Here is a 20226-nt window from a genome sequence, read left to right as displayed (position 1 = left end):
AACTCATGCGGAAGTGGCTTTAGATTCTCAGAGCTGTGCTTTAACCCGCTGTGCCACCAGGGAGGGCCTGTATACATTCTTTCTTAAAATCACATTTCTCACTAGATTTTTGGCTTCAGTAGCCTCTAATCTCACCTTTATATCCCTGGAATTTACCATGGTGCCATTGTAGGTATTGAGAAAATATTGGTTGGATAACGTATGATGAAAGAAGAAAACTAAAAAGGACCCCTAATAGGGAATAAAGGTGTGTGCATGAGGTGAGGGATGGTACACATGGAGGGAGCAATTGGGGCAGAGGTCCCCAGATGTAGAGAATATGGGGCATTTGTGACTCCAGGCCAGAGAAACAGAAACACAGCCAGTGGCAATTGGAAGAGTAATACCAGAGTTTGGCTTCGGAAGCTAGGCAAGGGCGAGATCATAGTGAAGCTTGTAGGCCCCAATAACAAGTTTGGATTTTATTCTGTAGGTAAGCCATGTGACCCAAATTCTATTTTAGAAAGATCATACTAGCCACTGCCTAGGAATTGGATGGGAGGGGGCAGGAGAGGACCTACGGAGGGTGTTGCCATTGCTCATTGGAAAGATAATGGAGGCGTCCTGTGATGGGTGGAGAGAAGTGGGCAGGTTCTGCGAGTGTTTTATAAGTAGGGACATCACATCAGGGTTTGATGATGGAGTGTATGTAGGGGGAGTGGCCAAGAATGGCTCCCATGTTTCTAAAGGAAGGGGAGCAGATTTGGGAGAACATCAAGAATTCTGTATAGGTCTTTGAGACATCCAGGTTGTTGGGTATATGAGTCTGGAGGTCAAAGTCGTGGACAATGCATCGGAGCATTGTCACTCCTGAGAGAGCAGGTTTCCATCATGCAGCTGTGTCAGAATCACCTGGCAGCATTCCCAGAGCATCTGATTCAGGAGCTGTATCTTAAGTTCTCATTGGAGTAACAGCAACAAACCTGAGCTGATGCTAACAGAAAAGGAGTTCGTTGAAAGGGAATGTTCAGTAGCTCACACGTTTTCCGGGAAGCTGGAGAACTGGGTGAGGCAACAGGCAGGATCTCAGCCAAAGTCACTGTACTGAGCCAGTTCGGTGAGGACACTGCTGCCACAAACTAAATATCACAGCTCGTACTGCTGCCCCTGGGGCCCGGGCCCCATCTCTGCAGTCGCCACCTGTGTGGAATGGACCTTCTGCTCTGTGCTTCTGAGACAGTCTGCGGTGATTCCCTCTGACTGCCCAGGCCTAGCTTACCTGCACGTACCCTAGCTGCAAGGCTGGAAAAGGAAGCCATCAGTCTTGTTAGCTTTTACAGATGGTAAGCTCTGCTTGAGAGCAAGTCATTTCTCAGATGTAGGACAGAGGTGCAGATGGCCGAAGGGCAAAAAAATGACAATTGTTGACAGTAGAGTTGTCTGGGAATCTGCATTTTAACCAACACCCCAGGGTGCTTGCGCAGGTGGGTAGTCAGTCCAAGAACCTGTGTGCACACGTGGCATTAGCTGGTGTTTAAGGCTGGGGGTCTGGACAAGATTGCCCAGGGAGAAGAAGAGAGGGGGCTGGGACCCAAACTGGGGTGAGCCCCAGCATCCAGAGACAGGAGTGGGAAACAGTGTTAATAAAGGAGACTGAACAGTCACTTCAGGTGGAAGGAAAGGAGGGAAATGAAGAGAGCACGGTGCCTCGGAAGCTGGGAGAGGGGAGCTGAGGGAGCGTTGCTCAGCTCTGGCAGATGACCCCAGAAGTCCAAAGGCAAAATAAGAACAACAGAAACAAGACCCCCCCCCCCGCCCCCCCTGCCTTGCAGCATGAACACCATCAGTGACCTTTGAACAGGCTTAGTGCTTTCTCCCTCCGCACTGCATGGACTCACTTGAGGAAGGGGCTGAAGGGACATTCTTTTAAGAGGGGGAACACAGACATGGTGGTGAATAGGAGCCTGGTGTGAGAGGGTCTTCCAGGGTAGACTTAGAACCAGCACCCCCCACCGTCCCTCCCCCAGGCGATCTCAGCCTCTCCCTATATCAGCTGTCTGCATGAGGACAGAGGGCCTTCCAGTCTCAAAAGCTGTCAGCCTCAAATTCAATCTCCATTCCCCAGTTTCAGCTTCTAATGCTCACTTCCTTGCCTGGCTTTCAGCAGTTTCTGGCCTCTGAGGTGACATAGGTGGGTCTGGGGATAGAAACTGGAGTGTTTGGAAAGAGAAGGAAAATACTGTCGCTGAAGGCAATTTGATAGTGTAGTCCTTAGACATGGTTGCAAGAAGGCCTTTTGGGGTCCTGGTGCTCAGGCTCAGGCCCCTGAGGTAATGAGGCCCACTGAGGCCAAAGTGTTCCCTGGACTCTGGGGCAGGGCCCTGGGCCCCCACTGTCCTGGGAACGTGGTGATTGAACCTCCCTGGGGGTCACTGGAGGCACTGTAGAGACTGAGCTAGGAACAGCTGCTAAATGGTCTCAGCTAGTTTTTGACCTTGACTAAGCTTGTAAGAACTTCAGATATGGCAGGCTCCACCCAACCTACTGAATCAGAATCTCCTGGGGGCGAGGCCTGGGTAAACGAGTGGTTCTAAGCTCCCCAGGCCGCAGGCCACTCAGGTGAGCAGTCGGGGCGACATTTAAGCTGCTGCCTGCCCACACCTGGTCGTGATCGGTTAGTCCGTTTATTGACACCTGCTTTGTACAGAGGTGGGGTGGGAGGTTCTGCCCGCATGGGGGTGGCCAGACAGGGCATTCCATCCTGGATATGATGGACAAATCAGAGCACCCAGGACCTCTTCCCTAAGAGGCTGACGTCTGGGGAGAGAGTCCAGAAACTGAAGTCACACAGACCCCAGTTTGAACTCCTATTGGTCATGTGACCCCAGCAAATGACAACCTTTCTGAACCTCAGTTTCCCCTTCTGTACTCAGGGATGATAATAACTCTCCTCGTGGTTGTCTGAGGGGTTACGTATAAAGCATCCAGCATAGTCCTGGACATAACAGATACTTATTAATAAGTTGTTTTAATTCCCTTTTACTGAAAATGAAAATGTAATGATACGAACACGTGGGATAGTTGAAAAGATAAGGAACCACAGAGAGAAGGGGGTGGGAATTGCACTAGGTGTAAGGTGGGGTCCTGGCAGCTAAGCAAAAAGAGAGAAAGCTTATGTACTTTGCAGGTGTCAGTGGACAGCTGAGCCCAGTGCTGGACAGGGCAGCTTCTTCCCTCAGCTCTGTCCTCTGCTCTCCCTCCCCCCCCCACCCCTTTCTTTGTCACACAGTTGTTGAGAGCCAGCCCAGAAGCTCTCAGGCCTGGCTGCGTGTCATAATCCCTTGGTTACTCTTAAGTAGGTTTTTAAAATTTTTTTTTTAATTCAGATAAAATTCCCATAGGGTAAAACTGGCCATTGTGAATTTGCCTCTTCTGGACAGTTCGTATTAATGACGTCCCCTAGCAGGAAGCCTTTGTCCCAGCTTCTTTCAGTTCACCTAATGTTTTCATGGTTCTTTCATGCCATCTGAAGTGCTTAGAAGCAATAGAAATAGGAATAGCACACACAGGCTGTGTTGTGAGCACTTCGCATACACGAGCCCCTGTCATCCCCAGCAGACAGCCAAGGCTAGAGAAGTGGAGCAGCTTAGTAAATAGGGCGGCCGTGGCCGTACGAGTAACCTGCAGGATGCCCTAGTCGGGCTGGACAGGCTTGTACTAAAAAATTACTCAGCCACTTTCAGAAATTCAGATAGATCTGCGTGTCCTGTATTGATTTTTGCTAAATCTGGCAACTCTGTTAATAGTAAGTGTTGAGCCTTGGGGACTCAGAACACTTGGGAGTGCTTCACCTCTCACTTGACACCCCCACCCCAGGGACTCTGACTTAATAGCTTGAAGTGAGGTTCTGGCCTCCTAGTAACCCTTTAGGGGATTCCCCTGGACAGCCTGGGGATACAGAGATAGTGTCCGGAGGGCAGGGCAGCACCCACACAGCCCTCCCTGTGTGCCAGGGGGGTTAAATGCCTGACTACATTCAATCCTATGACCTCAGTGCAACTATTACCCCAGGTAACAGATGGGAAAACGGGGACTCAAGAAATTAGCCCCTTGCCCCAGGTCTCCATGCTAAGAGAATTGAAACCAGAATTTGGACCTCACAACTATGAGCGTTCAACCCCTGTGTTCCTGAAGGGCCTTGCTGATACCTCTTCATTCATTGCCCATTCATCTTGCACATCTGCTCCAGGCTATCGGCTAGATCCTCTGGACACATAGCCAGAGGACCAATCTTCACCCTTTTCAAGTTTTCAGCTCCAAAGAGAAATTTAAAGTAAAAATTAGGGCCACGAATAGTCTCATAAGCCTGCATAGGGTGGCATAAAGGTTAGGGGTAAGTTCTGGAGGGGGTCAGTGTGTCATGGCAGGGAGGAGCTGGATGAAGCTTTGCTAGGCTGGTTTTGGGAGGGCTCTCCAGGCAGGTGGACCAGTGTGAGCAAAGATCTGTCACCCTGAAACTGCCTGGCATGTTAAAGAAACTGCACCAAGTAGAATAGGGCTGCTGTTAAAGGGATTAGTGATGGTGTCAAGCCAGGTAGGGGCTGGGAGGTATTCGTCCAGGCCGAGGAGAGAAGCCAGAGGATGGGGCACTTGGGACCCTTAGCAGCTCTGTCCAGGAGGGCAGGCTGGGCTTCCCCCAGGGCTGGCTGGGACTCAGGGCCAAGGTTCAGCCGGGAATCTTCGGCGGACTGTCCAGCAGAGTTCTTGCTCTCTTAGCTCATCACTGCTGAGCAGTCTCCTGAGGAAAAGCCCAGCCAGGAAACTCCGAGCTTGCAGAGGCCTCAGCATACATGAGGGTGGGGCTCCCTTCCTGCAGCCCCTCTTCCTCCCACTTCCCACCACCCCATAAGGGGCAGCTGCTGAGGCTGAGCTGGCCAGGCTGGATAGGTTCCCAGGCTTGGGGGCCCAACGGAGGGGGCGCACGGCCAGTCACAGGCTCCAGCCGCGCAGGAAGGAAAACAGCGAGAGGCTGAGGGATCCTGAAATAATAAATGGCAGAGCTGGCAGGCGTCTTCCATGTCACCGCCCAGCCCCTTGGTTCTAGGCGAGGAGGACCCAGGGGGAGGAGACTGGGCAGGTCACACGGGGGGGCTGGGCAGATGGGGGTTGGGGGGCCCGCCTCCCAGAGCTTGCTGGGTAACTGCTACAGGGGCTGCAGGCCAGCAGGCTGGCTAGGCTGGGGCCCCCTTCCATATGGGCGATACGGGGGGACCCCTGTACTCCTCCGGCACTTCCTTCTGATGGCTCCAGCCCAGACCCTTGGGTGCTGGGGTGGGACTCACCCCTGTGAAAACCACCTGGAGACCTTTGCTCCTCTGGTGGCTGAGGTTGGAGCAACCTAGCAGGATATGATTAACTTGGACTCTGAGCCCCAGAGCACTGATCTGAAGAGGATTTGAAGGTCATGTCCATCAGGTCTAAACTGTACACATGGGGAAACTGAGGCTCAGAAAGACGAAGGAACTTACCCAGAGGGACGCAGAGGGGCCGGCAGCAGGGACAGGCCTAACATTCAAGGCTGTGTTTCCCTTCCCGCTCCTCCCGCCCCTTCTCCTGGCCTCTCCCTGGCTAGTGTTTTTGGTCTTATGCCTTGTGCCGCTCTCTCTGGAAGGCCCTTCCCTCAAAATGTTTTAGTCTCCCCTTTCCAGATGCCTGACCTCGGCCATTAGAGAAAACATGACTTAATTGAATCTTCACAATCATTGAAGAGATGATGGGAGCTCCGAGAGGTGGGACTTACCTCACAGTTTGCTGTGACTGGATAGCGAAAAAGGGTTCTGGAGGCAGAAGACTCTTCTGAGAGCTGAGCCCCAGCCTCAGTTTCCTCATCTGCAGTATGGGAAGGACTTCACAGGGTTGTTTTAGGGACTAAAATGGGCCACATTTTACCGTGTGCTCCCTCGGAGCACACGGTAGGTGGACTGGGCTTAGACTCACGGACTCATGCTGGGAAGGAGACTCATTCTGGGTGTTTGGATCTGATCCTTCCTGTCGGGTGATCTGCTGTGGGCAGGATGGGGCTCTGTTCCCCAGTCACCCTGGCACATGTAGGGACTGGGCTGAGTCCCTTTGTCCCGCCTGGCCTGGTTCCTCTGCCAAGCCCCACAAGAATTTCACCACAGGAATTTAAGTCCTTCCTCTCCTCAAGAACTCTGCAGGAGCTTCCCTTCACTTGTAGGTTAAACCTTAAAGGGGTTGGGGCCCTCCCTGGTAGCTCAGAGGGTTGGAGCTGCACTGTGAAGCTAAGCCAAGCGGTGGTGGCTTCAGTGCGAGTTCGACCCCTGCCCTGCCCCTGCCCTGGAGGTGACCACATGGCACGGCAGACCTCTCCTGACCCACCCGCTGCTCCCCTCCTCGGTGTACCTTGTCAATCTGCCTGTTCTACTCCCCCCTCTGTCTCTGGTGAATCCTCTTGCCACTCCTGCACCTCTGGCTGTACCCCATTTCTGTATGCATAAATAAGTAAATCTTTAAAAAAAAAAGTCCTTAAAAATTTTGGTTAAAAACAGGAACTCTGAAGCCCGACACCTTGGGCTCAAGTGTAGGTTCTAGCACATGCTGGCTAGGGAGTGCCAGTGCCACGGCTCCCGGGCCTCAGTTTCCTCATCTGGCCAAACCTCCTGGGGTTGTGGAAAGGATTACGTGACTAATACCACCTATGTCAAGTGCTTAGCATAAAGCCTGGCGCACGGCGGTGGCAGAGAAGCATCTGCTCAGCCCCGGTTTGTTATTAGCATGGCTTCCCAGAGGGTCATTTCAGGCCTGCTGAGTCCTGAGGCCTCCCAGCTCACCACTTCCCCGCTGGCCCTGCTAAGTGCCGGCTCCAGGAACCTCCTGGCTGCTCCCCAGATGTGCTGAGGCTTCTCTGGGGAGCCCTCTCCTCTCTTCCCCTTTCCTCTTTGCTCTACCAGAGTCTTCCTGTTTTCACGGCTCTGCTGTGGCTTCATTTCATCCTGTCAGGAGTGTGCTTCTCCTGCTTACCCCTCACCCCAGGCTGTTCCTCTGCTGCAGGCACGCGAAGGCATCCTGGGCCCTTTGTAGCTACATTCTGCCTCCACCGAGGGCCTGTGAGCGCCGTCAGGGCAGGGCCTGAAGTTCCTCTCTCCCCAGCACTGCTCAGGGCCTCGGCCACAGCCAGGCCCTCCTACTATGTGCCAGAGGCTCTGTTAGAGACTTGACCCCAGCCCCTCACTGCCCCACTGCATGGAGAAGGCAGATTTGCAGATTTGGGATCTCAGAGTGGACAATTATTAAGGGAGTGGAACTGACTGGGGTTACCTTGCAGGTGGGATACTAGCAAATACTTCCGGGTCCCACCCTCCCCCTCCTCTTGGCCACCCCGGAAGCGTCCTCCCTGCCTCTCTCTAGATCTGGATGCTGGACCAAGGGGTGAGACAAGGCAGAGCATGATGCACAGGATATCGTGTGCAGAGGCTACACGCCTTCCCCGTCTTTGTCTGGTCTGAGTCTTGGGGGCAGCGGGAGTCTAGGGCTGGGCCATCAGTGACTGCGGGTCCCCTTTTGCAGATGGCACACCTGGCTGACAAGGGAAGCTGGGGACTAGCTCAAGGTCTTGGCCACCCAGGCAGGAACTGGGTCCCGAGTGGAACCCAGGGCTCCTCACCCTACATCCTGTGCTCTTTCTGCTCCATGTCCTCTTGGTAATTGGGCCGTGGAGCTTGGGGATTGCTTTTACCCAGGAGGTCAGCCTGCACCCCCACTGCCCCTTTCAAGGACCTCTTGATGAGCCCTGACCCTCTGCTGGTCTGGGGCCCCAGGCCCTCAGGCTGACCGCTCCAAAAGCAGACTCTCTCCCATCCCAGGCAGATGTCCGTTGAAAGGGAACCAGTTCAGTGTCAGAAGGTGCACGGCTGGGATCAGGTAACTTAGGGCATTGCTCCTGCCTTTGCTCCGTTGAGGACCCCTGGCCCCCTTCACCGACTTTGAATTGTAGAAATCTGCAAACCTACGTGGAAGGAGACTCACCAGCTTCAACAGTGATGAATACAGTCTGCTGGCCCTCACGTTGTTCTCATTATGGACACTTCGGAAGAGTCACAGAAATAGAACAGAGTGATGAACCTCCATTTGCTCATAACCAGCCTTATCCGGTCCACATCCCTGCCCTCTTCCCCGACTCTTGTCTTATTGAAGTGAATTGCGAAGGTTATCTTTCAGTGTGGATGAGTAAGCGGTCAGGACTTCTTTGTCTTCGTAACTCCAATGTCATATTGTATCAGTGTTCACATGCCCAGCACGGGACAGTAATCTCTAAACATCAGTTCCCAGGTCTCAGGTTTCCGGCGGTCTCCTCCCAGCCCTAACCTCCTTCACAGTCTCTGCACACTGCTGCATCCCCAGGTCTGGTTCCACAGCTTCTCTGTCCTCTGCATTTCCTAAAAATGAGAAGCCTCAATTTTATTTTTTGCATTGTCTATATCATCTCATTAAATGTTTTAAGTATAACTTGGATTGCTCATTGACATACCATATTTTCAAGTTTAGCGTGGAGTATGTATGAGTTCATCTTCTTTGTAGACCTCGGAGATCCAAGGACCAGTGTTCTGCCACCTACTGGGGGAAACCAAGCCACTGAGCTGCCTGTGACAGTGGCAATTTTAGGATGGATTGATTGAGAAATACAGAAAAAGACAAAAAACTGCCATGAATTTAGAAGTGCTTTGAGTGATTTCTGTGTCTTATGTGTCAAAAGAGCTGCGTACACCCTCAGCTCCTGTGGATCTGTGAGGCGTTCTTTTTATTGGTCTGGAGTGACTGTGGCTTCACAGGACCCTGTTGGTAACTCCTTGGACCTCCCAAGTCTGGGGCTTGCAGAATGAACAAGGGACTGACATACTTTTTTTTAAAGATTTATTTACTGCGCCCTCCTTGGTGGCACAGTGGGTTAAAGCACAGCATTGCAAGCTAACCGCAGCTGCTTTAGTGTGAGTTCGATCCCCACCCCGGAGGTGACCCACCTGGCACAGCAGACCTCTCCTGTCTCACCCACTGCTCCCCTCAGCAGTGTACTTCGTCCATCTGCCTGTCCTGCTCCCCGCTCTGACTATGGAGAATCCTCTCACTGCCTCTGCACCTCTGATCTGCACCCCAGATCTGCAAAAGATTTATTTATGCATACAGAACTGAAGTACAGAGTACAGGGGCAGTGAGAGGATTCTCCATAGTCAGAGCGGGGAGCAGGACAGGCAGATCGACAAAGTACACTGCTGAGGGGAGCAGCGGGTGAGACAGGAGAGGTCTGCTGCACCTTGTGGGTCACCTCGGGTGGGGATCGAACTCACAGCTTCGAGTGGATGCTTTAACCACTGCACCACCAGGGAGAGCTGGGACTGAGATTTTAACAGTATGGGTCCCAGTTCCAGCTCCAGCGCGTTGGCCCTGGCTGTGTGAGCTCAGGTAACTTTCATTTCCTTTCTGAGCCTCCCTGACCCATCGGCCAGGTGGGAACAGAAGCATGGCTGTCTTGTGGGGCTCTGAGTCTCAAAGGGCAGATGTCAAACTGACTTACATGCTATGAAGCCCAAGTTTGGTTTGTGCTCTTCCTTAGTTTGTCTGCTTGTCCATTAAGACCTGGGGTGAGAAACATACCCAAACCTTTTTTTTTTTTTTTTAGTTTGTAAAAGAAGGAGATGTGAAGTTATCTCTGATATTTGCTGAAGACAGGCTCAAGGGACAACAGAATGGTCCAAAGCAAGGATAGAAAATGGTTTTCATCTTCTGTGCCCATTCTAGTTTAATTGCTAGTACTGTCTGGGCAGAATGAGGAACCAAACCCAGGTTAGTGGGAAACTCTGATGGATTAATTATGGATACAGTGGTCATGGGATGCCACGAAAGTTGTGCTTATGCCCCATATTCTCATAATCCAAAGCAGTGAATGTCTAAGGGTGAAATTTATTCCGTAGCTCTCGAGGCTTTAGCTCTAGCTGCTCTGTCTCCTTGGCTGAATTGCTATGGTAACTGCAGCTGGCTCTGAGCAATCACAGGAATGAAGAATGGGCCCCATTGATGAATCCTGACCCAGAGAAGGGCATACAGAAGGCCCTTCCAAGCAGGGTAGCCGGGCATAGCCTCAGTACTGCCATTGTGGTCTTTTGCCTGCAGAAACGCAACTGTAAAAGCCAGAGCACTGTGTGTGTGTGTGAGTGCGTGGCTATCCTACAGAGGAGAAAGATTTGTTCCGGAGAGGTTCCCAGGACTGTGAGAGAGAGAAAAGCTAGGGAGCCAGCCCTACCTCAGCTCAAACAGAGGAACTTCCTAAGGAAGAATATGCAAACTCTGGAGGAGATGAGTTCCCCATCGCTGGAAGTATTCAAGATTGTTGGTTGGGTGCTAGGGCTCCATTCAGGTACTGGATTTTGGTTTAGCACTGACGGCCACTTAGATTTCTCTCAAGGCCAAGTGTCAGAAGCCCCATGGAAATTGCCTGGGCAGGGTTTGGGCAAAAGCAGGTAAGCCAGAGAGCACCAGGACAGGTGTGAGCTTGGAAGCCCGTTGACGTCATCGAGGCAGCCGGGTCTGGCTGGCCCTAGACAAAGCTGAATTCCGGCTGGTGGCACTGTCCTTCGTGCCTCCAGCACCCAGCTCTCTCCCCCCGCAGACACCTGTTATATACAGTAGGTTACATGTTATTAGTCATTTATCCCCTAGTGTGAACGATTTTTAGGTGGAAAGAAAAGGGGGGTTAGAATTCACCCCTCCTGTGCTCCTCTGGGCACCTGCGTGTTTGCATGTCTATGAGTCTCTTGAAGGAAAGGGCCGGGCTTGGCTAGAAGAGGCACCAGTAGATGCTTGCAGAATGAGTGCCTTGAACAAGTGAGCAGTGCACCTCGACTTGCCCACTCTTCCCACAGCAAGCCTCCCTTCTCTAACAATTTTTTTAAAAGATTTATTTATTTATGCATAGAGAACTGAGGTACAGGCCAGAGGTGCAGGGGCAGTGAGAGGATTCACCAGAGACAGAGTGAGGAGCAGGACAGGCAGTTGATGGGCACACTGCTGAGCAGCAGGCAAGATAGGAGAGGTCTGCTGCGCCATGTGGGTCACCTCCCTGGCTGGGGATTGAACTTGTGCCAAGGTGGCTGTGGCTAGCTTAGTGCTGCACTTCAACCCATTGCTATCAGAGAGGGCCCAGTTCTCTAGCAGTTTATACCTAGTATTCCCATCCACCCCCACCCCTGCCACCTCACAGTACATCTCAGTCTCCTCCCTGCCTGTCCAGGACTCAGAGTGAAACGTGACAGGGACGCCTTCCCTGTTCCTCCCAAGCAGACATGAGCCTCCTGCCCCCGGGCTCCTGCCTGGTTCATCTTCCACTACAGATCTGATCACATCGCATGGTTAGTATCTAACAATAGTTATTGGGCTCTTTCTTTCCCCAGATGTGGATGCCCTGAGAGCTGAGATTGTGTCTTTACATGAGTGTGAATACACAGTTGGTACCCAAAAACTAGGTGAAGGAAGGACTAGCTGTGTGAACCGTGGTTGCTAGTAGCAGCGAGACAAGTATAGTATCTTGCTGAGAAGGGCTTTCCCCATATAAATCAGACAAGGACATCAAGACACAGTCCACGGGGACTATGGGTGTCACCTGCCTGCCCCAGTTAGAGCTGGGTTCAGCGCCAGGCGACAGAATCCCCAGCATAACAGGGCTCACACAAGCGAGACGTTTATTTCTCCTTCATATGAAAGACTACCGAAAGGTGCCGGGCTGGTAGGGCGGCTCCCCATCACCAGGGACAGGAGAGGCTTCTGCCCCGCCCTCCACCAGCCACCACCTGTGGCTTCTGCCGCAGTCTAGGGTGGCTGCCTGAGCCCCAGACGCCACCGCAGAGAACAGCAGGAAGAGCAGTGGCGCGTCTGTTTTCGCCACTGAACCCACACCTCAGTGTCACCCTCACTTTGTCAGGGCTCACTGCTGGCGGTGCACCTTCTGTGAGTTTCAACAAGTGTGCAGTGACATCTGTCCACTCTTGCAGTACCATAGAGTATTTTCGCTGCCTACAAATCCTTCTTGCCCCTCCTAGTCCTCCCCCGCCCCCTCTGGTCTTTGCGACGCCTCCACGTTTTGCTTGTTCCAGAAGGTCGTATAATCGGAATTAGGCGGGACGTAGCCTTTGCAGACCGGCCGGCTTTCACTTTGTAATGTGCACTTATGGTCGGTTCCTCTGCGTCTTTCTGTGGCTTGAGAGCACATTTCTCTTCGGCCTTAAACACCAGTCTGTCATCTGGATACACTGTTCTGTTTGTCTAGTCACCTGCTGAAGGAGATCTTGGCTGCGTCCGAGGTCAGGCGGTTGTGACTACAGCTTTTAGGAACAGCCATGTGCAAGTTTTTGTGTGGAAAAGAGTTATCAGCTCATTTAAGTAAATACCAAGGAATGCCACTGCTGGGTCACATGGGAGGAGAATGTCTGGTTTGGTAAGAAACTGCCAGGCCCTCTCCACAGTGGTTGTGCCGTTTTGCATTTCCGCCAGCAGTAAGTGAGATCCCTTTACTCCCTGTCCTCATAGCACTGATGGTGCTGGTGTTTTGGATTTGGGCCATTCTCAGAGTTGTATAGTTCCTTCTCTCCTCCTCCTCCCCCTAAACCCTCATTTTCTTTTAATAAAACTTTCTGGAAGTTTCTTTTAAAAAGACTTTCTGAAATATCCATTACATCCCATGGCAACTTGGTCACATGGCTGCTTTTAGCAAGGGAATATAGTCTTTATTCTGAGTGGCCAAGTGGCCATCTGAAAAGGTGGGGGTTTGCCTTTTTTTTTTTTTAAAGATTCATTTATTTATGCATACAAGAGCTGGAGTAGGCCAGAGGTCTGGGGGTGTGGGGGGAGGGTGAGAGAACTCACCAAAGACAGAGTGGAGAGCAGAACAGGCAGACTGAAGCAGCAGGTGAAGCAGGAGAGATCTGCTGCCCCATTGAACTTGTGTTGTGGTGACCGTTGGATAGCTTCATAGTGCTATGCTTCAATCCCTCATGTCCCCAGAGAATGCAAAGACGGGGCTCTTACTGTTAAGGAAGAAAAGAAGGTGGACATTGGGTTCAGCCAGTGGTCTCTGCCACCCTGCAGGCAAGAGAACTCTCAAGCTAGCTGAAGTACTGAAGGGAATTAGTTGGGTGGATGCAGGGGCATTTTGATTGAGGGGCAGGAAATGTGGAGGGGCCTCTCAGGTGGGGGGTCTGGAAAGTCCCTGGAAAGTTGGAGGCTCTTGCTTCCGCCTTGCTGGATATTGCTAGCTTCTTTCTTCATATCTGCCATGTTCTTTTTCCTTTGTGCACGATGGGAAAGATGTACCAGCCTCAGCCCTTTCAGTTCATTAGCTGGCTTCCCAGAGTCCAAGTTCCTTGGAGACAGAATCTGATGGGCTCAGCTTGTCACATCTACCCTGGACCAGCCAGCTCTGGCTAGAATTAAAAAGATGACAAGGGAAAACACTGATTCAAAAAGATACCTGCACCCCCATGTTTATTGCTGCTTTATTTACAATTGGAAAAACATGGAAGCAGCCCAAATGCCCAAAAGTAGATGACTGGATTAGAAAGAAGTGGTACATATACACAATGGAATATTACCCAGCAACCAAAAAAGAGAAACACATGTCTTTTGCAGCAACTTGGATGGAGCTGGAAATGATCATGCTTAGTGAGATAAGCCAGAAAGAGAAAGAAAAATACCGGATGGTGTCACTCATAGCAGGAGTATAATGGACCAGGAGAGAAAATAATAAGAAAAATGAACAAGCATATACCAGAGACATTTTGTGGGGGTGGAGTGGGGAATGGGATCAAAAAGGGGGGGGGGGAAGTGCACTGGATTATGGTGATGGCACATGGGTGACTCGGTGATGGGAAACCCACAGTGATTACAACTGAGATGAAAAAAAAAGTACAAAATGAAGTAAAAATAAACTATTATATTATTTAAAAAAAGAAGAAGAAAAAAAGATGGCAAGGGCCGCTGTGGGGGAGCGGAGTGCAGGCAGTTTTCAGAGGATCGTGTTGTGGGGCGGGGTGGCCACCCTGAGGGACTCTAGAATGTGGACATATTCCCGTTCCGAAGTGTCCATTCCCAGAACTTCCTAAGCCATAACGAGTGCAATAAGCAACTATTAAGCACCTTCTGTGTACAAGGCCCGTGGATCTGCCTGCTAGGGAGTTCCCTAAATGTCTTTGAATGTGTTCCAGTCTTTGCCAGTACTGTCCCTGGAGTGCAGCCCTACTCCTTAAGTTAGTCATCTCTTACTTTTCCCTTTTCCAGTTTCAGGGTGAGGATCAGGTGGGTCAAGGTGGCGTCTTCTGTCCTTCCCCACAATCTGATGTTTGTCCTGCAGCCCTAGGCTTTGGGGTTGCCTGATGTCACCCCTAGCCCTCCCCAGTGGGGGTTGCACATCTGCCCTCTTTCTACCCTCTGTCATCTCCCCACCCACCATGGTATCCCCACTCTTCCTCGCCGTCCTCACCTAGCTGTTCAGTGAGCCTGGGATTTGGTGGACACGTGTTCCCCAGTCTCGGTCTTGGGGATCGAGCGATGTCCACGTCTCATTAACAAACCATTAATTCTCAGCAACATACTGTCATCCACGTCTTGCTTATTTTTTTTAAGATTTATTTTATTTATTTATGCATACAAGAGCTAGGTGTAGGCCAGAGGTATGGGTGTGAGAGGGTTCACCAGAGACAGAGTGGGGAGCCGACAGGCAGACTGACTGAAATACACTGCTGAGGGGAGCAGCGGGCGAGACAGGAGAGATCTGCTGCGCCATGTGGGTCAGCTGTGGGGCCGGGGTCGAACTCATGCTGCTGTGTAGCCAATAGCTTCACAGTGCTGAGACTTAACCACTTGCGACATCAGGGAGACCCCTCATCTGCATTTTGAAGACCAGACCCCGAGTCTCAGGGAAGCTAACGGCTCATTAAGATTGGCTCACTGAGTATCAGAGCCGAGATTGAGCCCAGGTCTGCCTGTGCTGACACCACCACCTCAAGTCCCTGTGTTTACTCAGCTCATCTTGAAGTTGGGGCAAAGTCTGTGGGCCTCCTGGAGTGTTGTGGCTGTTCCGTGGCTTCTGTGTCATCTGAGTGGAAGAGGATGGTTTGTGTTGGGTGGGGTATGCCAGGAGAACCTGGGGGGTGGTGTCTCCCAGGGCGTCTCACAGCAGAGCTGGAGGGCGCGATGGTGGCACCCTCATCCGCTCCCACATGAGCGTCTGGGGACGTCTGTCCTTGTTTGCTTCCAGATCTTGGAAGGAGACCAGGCCATCCTGCAGAGGATAAAGAAGGCTGTGCGTGTCATTCACAGCTCCGGCCTTGGTGAGTGAGCCTGTGGGGTGTCCCCCGTCCCCCGCTGGCCAGGCATTCCCTCCGCAGTCCTGGTAGCTAACTGTACTCGTTTCTACCTCTGCAGGCCATGTGGAGAACGAGGAGCAGTACCGAGAGGCCGTGGAGTCCTTAGGCAACAGCCACCTGTCTCAAAATAGCCACGAGCTGTCCACTGGCTTCCTGAACTTGGCCGTGTTCACCCGCGAGGTGGCTGCGCTCTTCAAGAACCTGGTGAGGCTCCTGCTCCTTTCTCACCCAGCCTCAGCCTGGCTCAGGGCGGGTCTAGTGGGCTTGACCCACCTGGGAAAGGGTTCATTTCCCTTTCCATGGAACTTGAGTCAGTTAGTGCCTCTGAGACTCAGGGCCTGGTCTTCAAGAGAGGGCCTCAGTGAGGAAGGGCCCGCACAGGGAAGGGCCCCGGGAGGAGGTTGGGGAGACGGGAGGGCAGACTCTGGGGCTCCCATCTTTGTGCCTCTCCTCAACCCTCTTTGTCCCGTTTCCCAACGGCATCAGCTTTGTCTCAGAGCCTAGGATCTGCCTTGCCCCAGCTCCGCAGGCAGCCTGGTGGCCTCAGCTTCTTTCCTGATGGGACTCCTAGATGATGGCCCTCCCCTTGTCTCTCAGTTTGGCCTCCAGGTCACCCCCAGATGCAGACATCCATGTGCTCAGTGCTCAAGCGTGGGGCACATCTCTGAGAGGTTGGCTTTCCCACTGTCCCCACTTTGTAGGCTGGGAACTAGGATGAGGGTAAGCAGCTCCCCAAGGTCAAACAACCAGATTTGAGCCATGGTTATTTGACTCCAGCATCTCAGCACAAACCAGGTCATCCGGCCTTTTAGGAGCGCCTCCTCCTTCCAGCTGTGGCTCCACACCCCTCAGCCCCCCAACCTCCTGAACACCCCCGCCCCTCCCACCCCAGTAGAATCCACCTCAACCCCCTTAACACCACCTCCACTCCCCCCAGTAGAATCTGCCCCCCAACCTTCTTAACACCCCTCTGCTCCCCCCAGTAGAATCCACCCCCCAACCCCCTTAACACTCCCTCTGCTCCATCCCAGTAGAATCCACCCCCCAACCTCAACACCCCCTCTGTTCTGCTCCCTCACAGTAGAATCTGTCCCCCAGCCCCCTTAACACCCCCTTCCCTGTAGAATCTGAGAGGCGTTTGCTTGGTGGTCAAACACCAGGACCTCAGACTTGAGCTTGGGTCTTGAATTGCCACTGTTGCTCATCAGGTTTGTGAGCTCCTTGTGCCTGAGCTGCGACGGTGACAATCCCCTCCTCAGAGTTGCAGTGAGGCTTATGCAAGTTAAGTGCCCTGAGTAAACGCTCAGTGAATTAGCTGATGTCACCACGAGTCATTCCAGCACTGCACAGCACTGCCATGCACACACCCTCACGCCCGCAGAGCAGTGAGCAGGCCTGGAATGCAACAATATGCGCCATCTCCTCCTCTAAACCTCTCCTCATCCATGTCAGTTGCGCTAATGTTTGAGGAGGGTCTGCTGTGTGGCGGGCATTCTGCAGGGGCTGCACCGAGAGCTGAGTCTGGGGGGGCAGCTGGGAGCTGGGGTGTGGACAGTACCCAGCAACAGCAGCAGCGTGGCACACATCAATGGCCAAGAAGGTTGGTTCAGAGTCTGCATGTTTTTGACCATCATTTAGGAAAGAGAGACCAGGGGCTAGAAGTAGTCAGGAAGGCTTCCTGGAAGAGGGGAAATGGAAATATGCCTTTAACAGTGGGCTGAAATATTGGGCCATTTTGGGTTCCCAAGTGACAGAAACTCCGCCCAAATTGAGTTTTTTCATTTTAAAACACTTAAGAAGGGACTTTGGGGCTTCTGTAGTAGGAGGTCCAGGCATGCATCTGGCGTTAGGTGCTTTCTCTTTCTTAGTTTCCTTGTGATATGCTCGGTAGGCCCAGTGGGCCCAGAGTTACATCTTTCCAGAAGAGAGACATGGTCTTTCTCCCCCAACATCAGCAGAAAAATCCCTGGAGGCCACCTGGCTGGCCGGCTGCCTGCATCAAAGGCTGCCTGCATCGTGGCCTGGTCCCATCTGGTCACAGTAGCCCCAGGGTGGTCAGCTCTGGCTCCAGAGCTTACTCCACGTGACCACAACACAGGGCTCCCAGGCCCTCCGTGGCGGCCCCTCCCACAGAGGGGTGACAAGGGGTAGCCAGAACAACAGATGGCCACCAGGGGTGGAACTTGGAGAGGCAGAGAGGTGAGGTGCTCCTGGCAAAAGAATGGAGGTGGGACTGACCGTAGGTGACCTGGATCAGGGAGGCGACGGCCAGACTGGCCAGTAGAGGGGGTAACAGCTTTTATGGAAGGCGGCCGTCTCCCCTTTACCGCTTCCTTCACCTCTGTCTCCCCTGCCTCCTTTCCCTCCAGGGCTGTGCTTTGTCTCATGGTGCCTCTCTCCACCCTGAGCCTCTTGGGGCGACAGCCACTCACCCAAGGTGGGGGTGGGGGGACCTCTGCTTTTCCAGGTTCAGAACCTGAACAACATCGTTTCTTTCCCCCTGGACAGTCTCTTGAAAGGGCAGCTGAGGGATGGACGACAGGTAAGTCTCCATTTGGGGAGCAGTGTGTCCAGGTTGTAGGATGGAGTGGGCAGGGCTGCATTGAGGCCAGAGGCCAGAGAAGAGGTCCTCACAGTGGGAGTGCTGACCCAGTGTTACTAACCTCGGGGCTGGGAGGACTGCTGAGGGCTCTGTGTGCAGTAACTCAAACCATTCCTACAGTGGCCCTACAGCGTGGCTCTGTGGAGACTAGCCTCCCTATTTGCAGCTGAGGAAATCAGGGCTCAGGCATTTGGTAACCTGCTCACAGTTTGCACAGCTAGTGGGAGGAGGGCCGGGTACAGAAGCCAGGGGTCCTGACTCCCAAGCTTGGCTGGTCTCTGTGCTCCTGGGCCTTGCTCTGGGCAGAGTGGAGCTCATAGAAGGTGACAGAGTAATCTCCCTGGGAAGCCTGCCCCAGAAAGCCCAGGAGAGGAGCTGTCCCCTCCCTAAGGGCTCCCCCTCCTTGCCCTAGACCGGGCAGCAGCCTAGGAAACCACCCAAACCAGACAGGCAGCTTTTCCACTTGGCTGACAGGAGACGCCTTGGAAGTCTGCTGTTTAGAAGGGTGTGAGCCGCCTGGCTGGAGCCAGAGTTGTGCATGCTGGGGTAGCCTTCTGGGCCTCCCAATCTCTGCCTGGTCCCTTCCTGCCGAGAGGAGAAACTGGTGGGGGAAATTAGGGGAGGGCACTGAACTTCGTCCTTCCATCCTCATGGTGAGGGGAAGGGCATTTTATTTATTTTTTTAAAGATTTACTTTATTTATGCATAAAGAACTGGGGTACTGTGTGGTCAGAGGTGCAGGGGCAGTGAGAGATTCACCAGAAACAAAGTGGGTAGCAGGCCAGGCAGATTGATGAAGTACACTGCTGAGGGGAGCAGTAGGCGGGTCAGGAGAGGTCTGCCGCGCCATGTGGGTCACCTCCCTGGCCGGGGATCGAACTAGAGCTGAAGCGGCTGCAGCCAACTTTGTAGTGCTGCACATTAACCTGTTGTGCCACCAGGGAGGAACCCCAACTGATTTTTGGCAACTGTGGGAGGCGGGCAGATGGGAGAGGAAACTCAGCTCTGGGAAATGAGGTTGGATGGGCCGGTTGGGGGCCAGGTGTACAGTAGAGCTGCCTGTGGGAGCAGGGGTCTGCGGGAGTCTATCCTGAGCAGCTAAGGGGAGCATGCAAGCAGGAGCCTCTTAAGGGCAGCACGTCTTAGTTGATTCCAAACCCCAGGCACTCCTTCGGCCAAAGTGTTCTTTTTAAACCACAGGATTCCAAAAAGCAGCTGGAGAAGGCGTGGAAGGACTACGAAGCCAAAATGTAAGTGGCTGCAGCCATGGTGCTTTGTCCCCAAGAATGAGCCTTTGTGGCTGAGGGAGGCCGGATTTCGGGTGAACCTAAGTACGGCCAGGACAGGTTGCCCAGATTGCATGGCATCTTGCTCTCTGGAGGTGTTCAGGGGGGCAATTTATACCAGGCCTGCCTGACCCGAATCTGGAGGCTGGGCCACAAGACAGTTCACCAGAGGGGAGCTGTTATGAAGAGATGACAGGGCACTGCCAAAGAACCCTCTGCCCAGTGGTGCCAGTCGTGGGCAGAGATGAAAGGAGCTACCATTTCCAAGCACCTCCATGTGCCACGCGCTTAACCTTCACAGTCACCCAGCCTCGTGCAGAAGGCGGTAGTGCAGTTGACAGAGGAAACACGGAGACTCAGAGAGGTTAAGTCACATGCCCAAGGCCACACAGCCAAGCAGAGGCAGAGCTGGGGCCCACAGGGAGCCAAGGATCAAGATTCTTTGATCCTCCTTCTGAAATGCCAGGCAGGTACTTAGACACGTCTAGCTGGGCGTAGAGGAGGAAAGGAGTGGAGGCCCCTTGTGTGCACGTGATTCTCCAGGTCCCTCACCAACTGTTGGGAAACTGTGGGGACAGAGGAGCCTCAGACAACAGTGACCAGCTGTCCCCTCGGTCCACTCTCAGCGCAGGCCCAGCCCTAGCCCTCCTCAGGGCTCACCCAGGCCCATCCTACCTCACATTATCTGCTCTTCTTTGTAAAATTTAATTTTTTTTACATTTTGCAAAAGCAACACGTTTGTATGAGTAATTTAGAAAATATCAAGTAAAAAAACACAATTCTAATTATCCTGAGATTAGGGTTCTGTGGGGTGTATCTAACACCTTTGTTTGAGGGTTTTTTTTTTTCACACGCTGTATCGTTTAAAAAAATAGGGGGAGTGGCAGGAAGAGAGTGGGGGGTTCCTTAATTTCTAAGCCTGAAGGATTAA

At 52.7% G+C, this 20226-nt stretch overlaps 1 protein-coding gene across 1 annotated transcript in view; it reads left to right on the top strand.

Moving 5' to 3' along the window:
- Window positions 1-20226, top strand: part of ASAP3 (ArfGAP with SH3 domain, ankyrin repeat and PH domain 3) — a 41767-nt gene that overhangs the window by 4703 nt on the left and 16838 nt on the right. The window contains exons 2-5 of the mRNA XM_012722520.1: window positions 15299-15371; window positions 15466-15611; window positions 17875-17949; window positions 19210-19259. Of these exons, the coding sequence (XP_012577974.1) occupies window positions 15299-15371; window positions 15466-15611; window positions 17875-17949; window positions 19210-19259 (344 nt within the window). The remainder of the gene's footprint in view (window positions 1-15298; window positions 15372-15465; window positions 15612-17874; window positions 17950-19209; window positions 19260-20226) is intronic.

Source organism: Condylura cristata, unplaced genomic scaffold (assembly GCF_000260355.1).
Source record: "Condylura cristata isolate star-nosed mole 26May11 unplaced genomic scaffold, ConCri1.0 scaffold00008, whole genome shotgun sequence".
NCBI lineage: Eukaryota > Metazoa > Chordata > Mammalia > Eulipotyphla > Talpidae > Condylura > Condylura cristata.
Note: the sequence above shows the minus strand (reverse complement) of the source record. Positions and strands in the feature narration are given on the sequence as shown.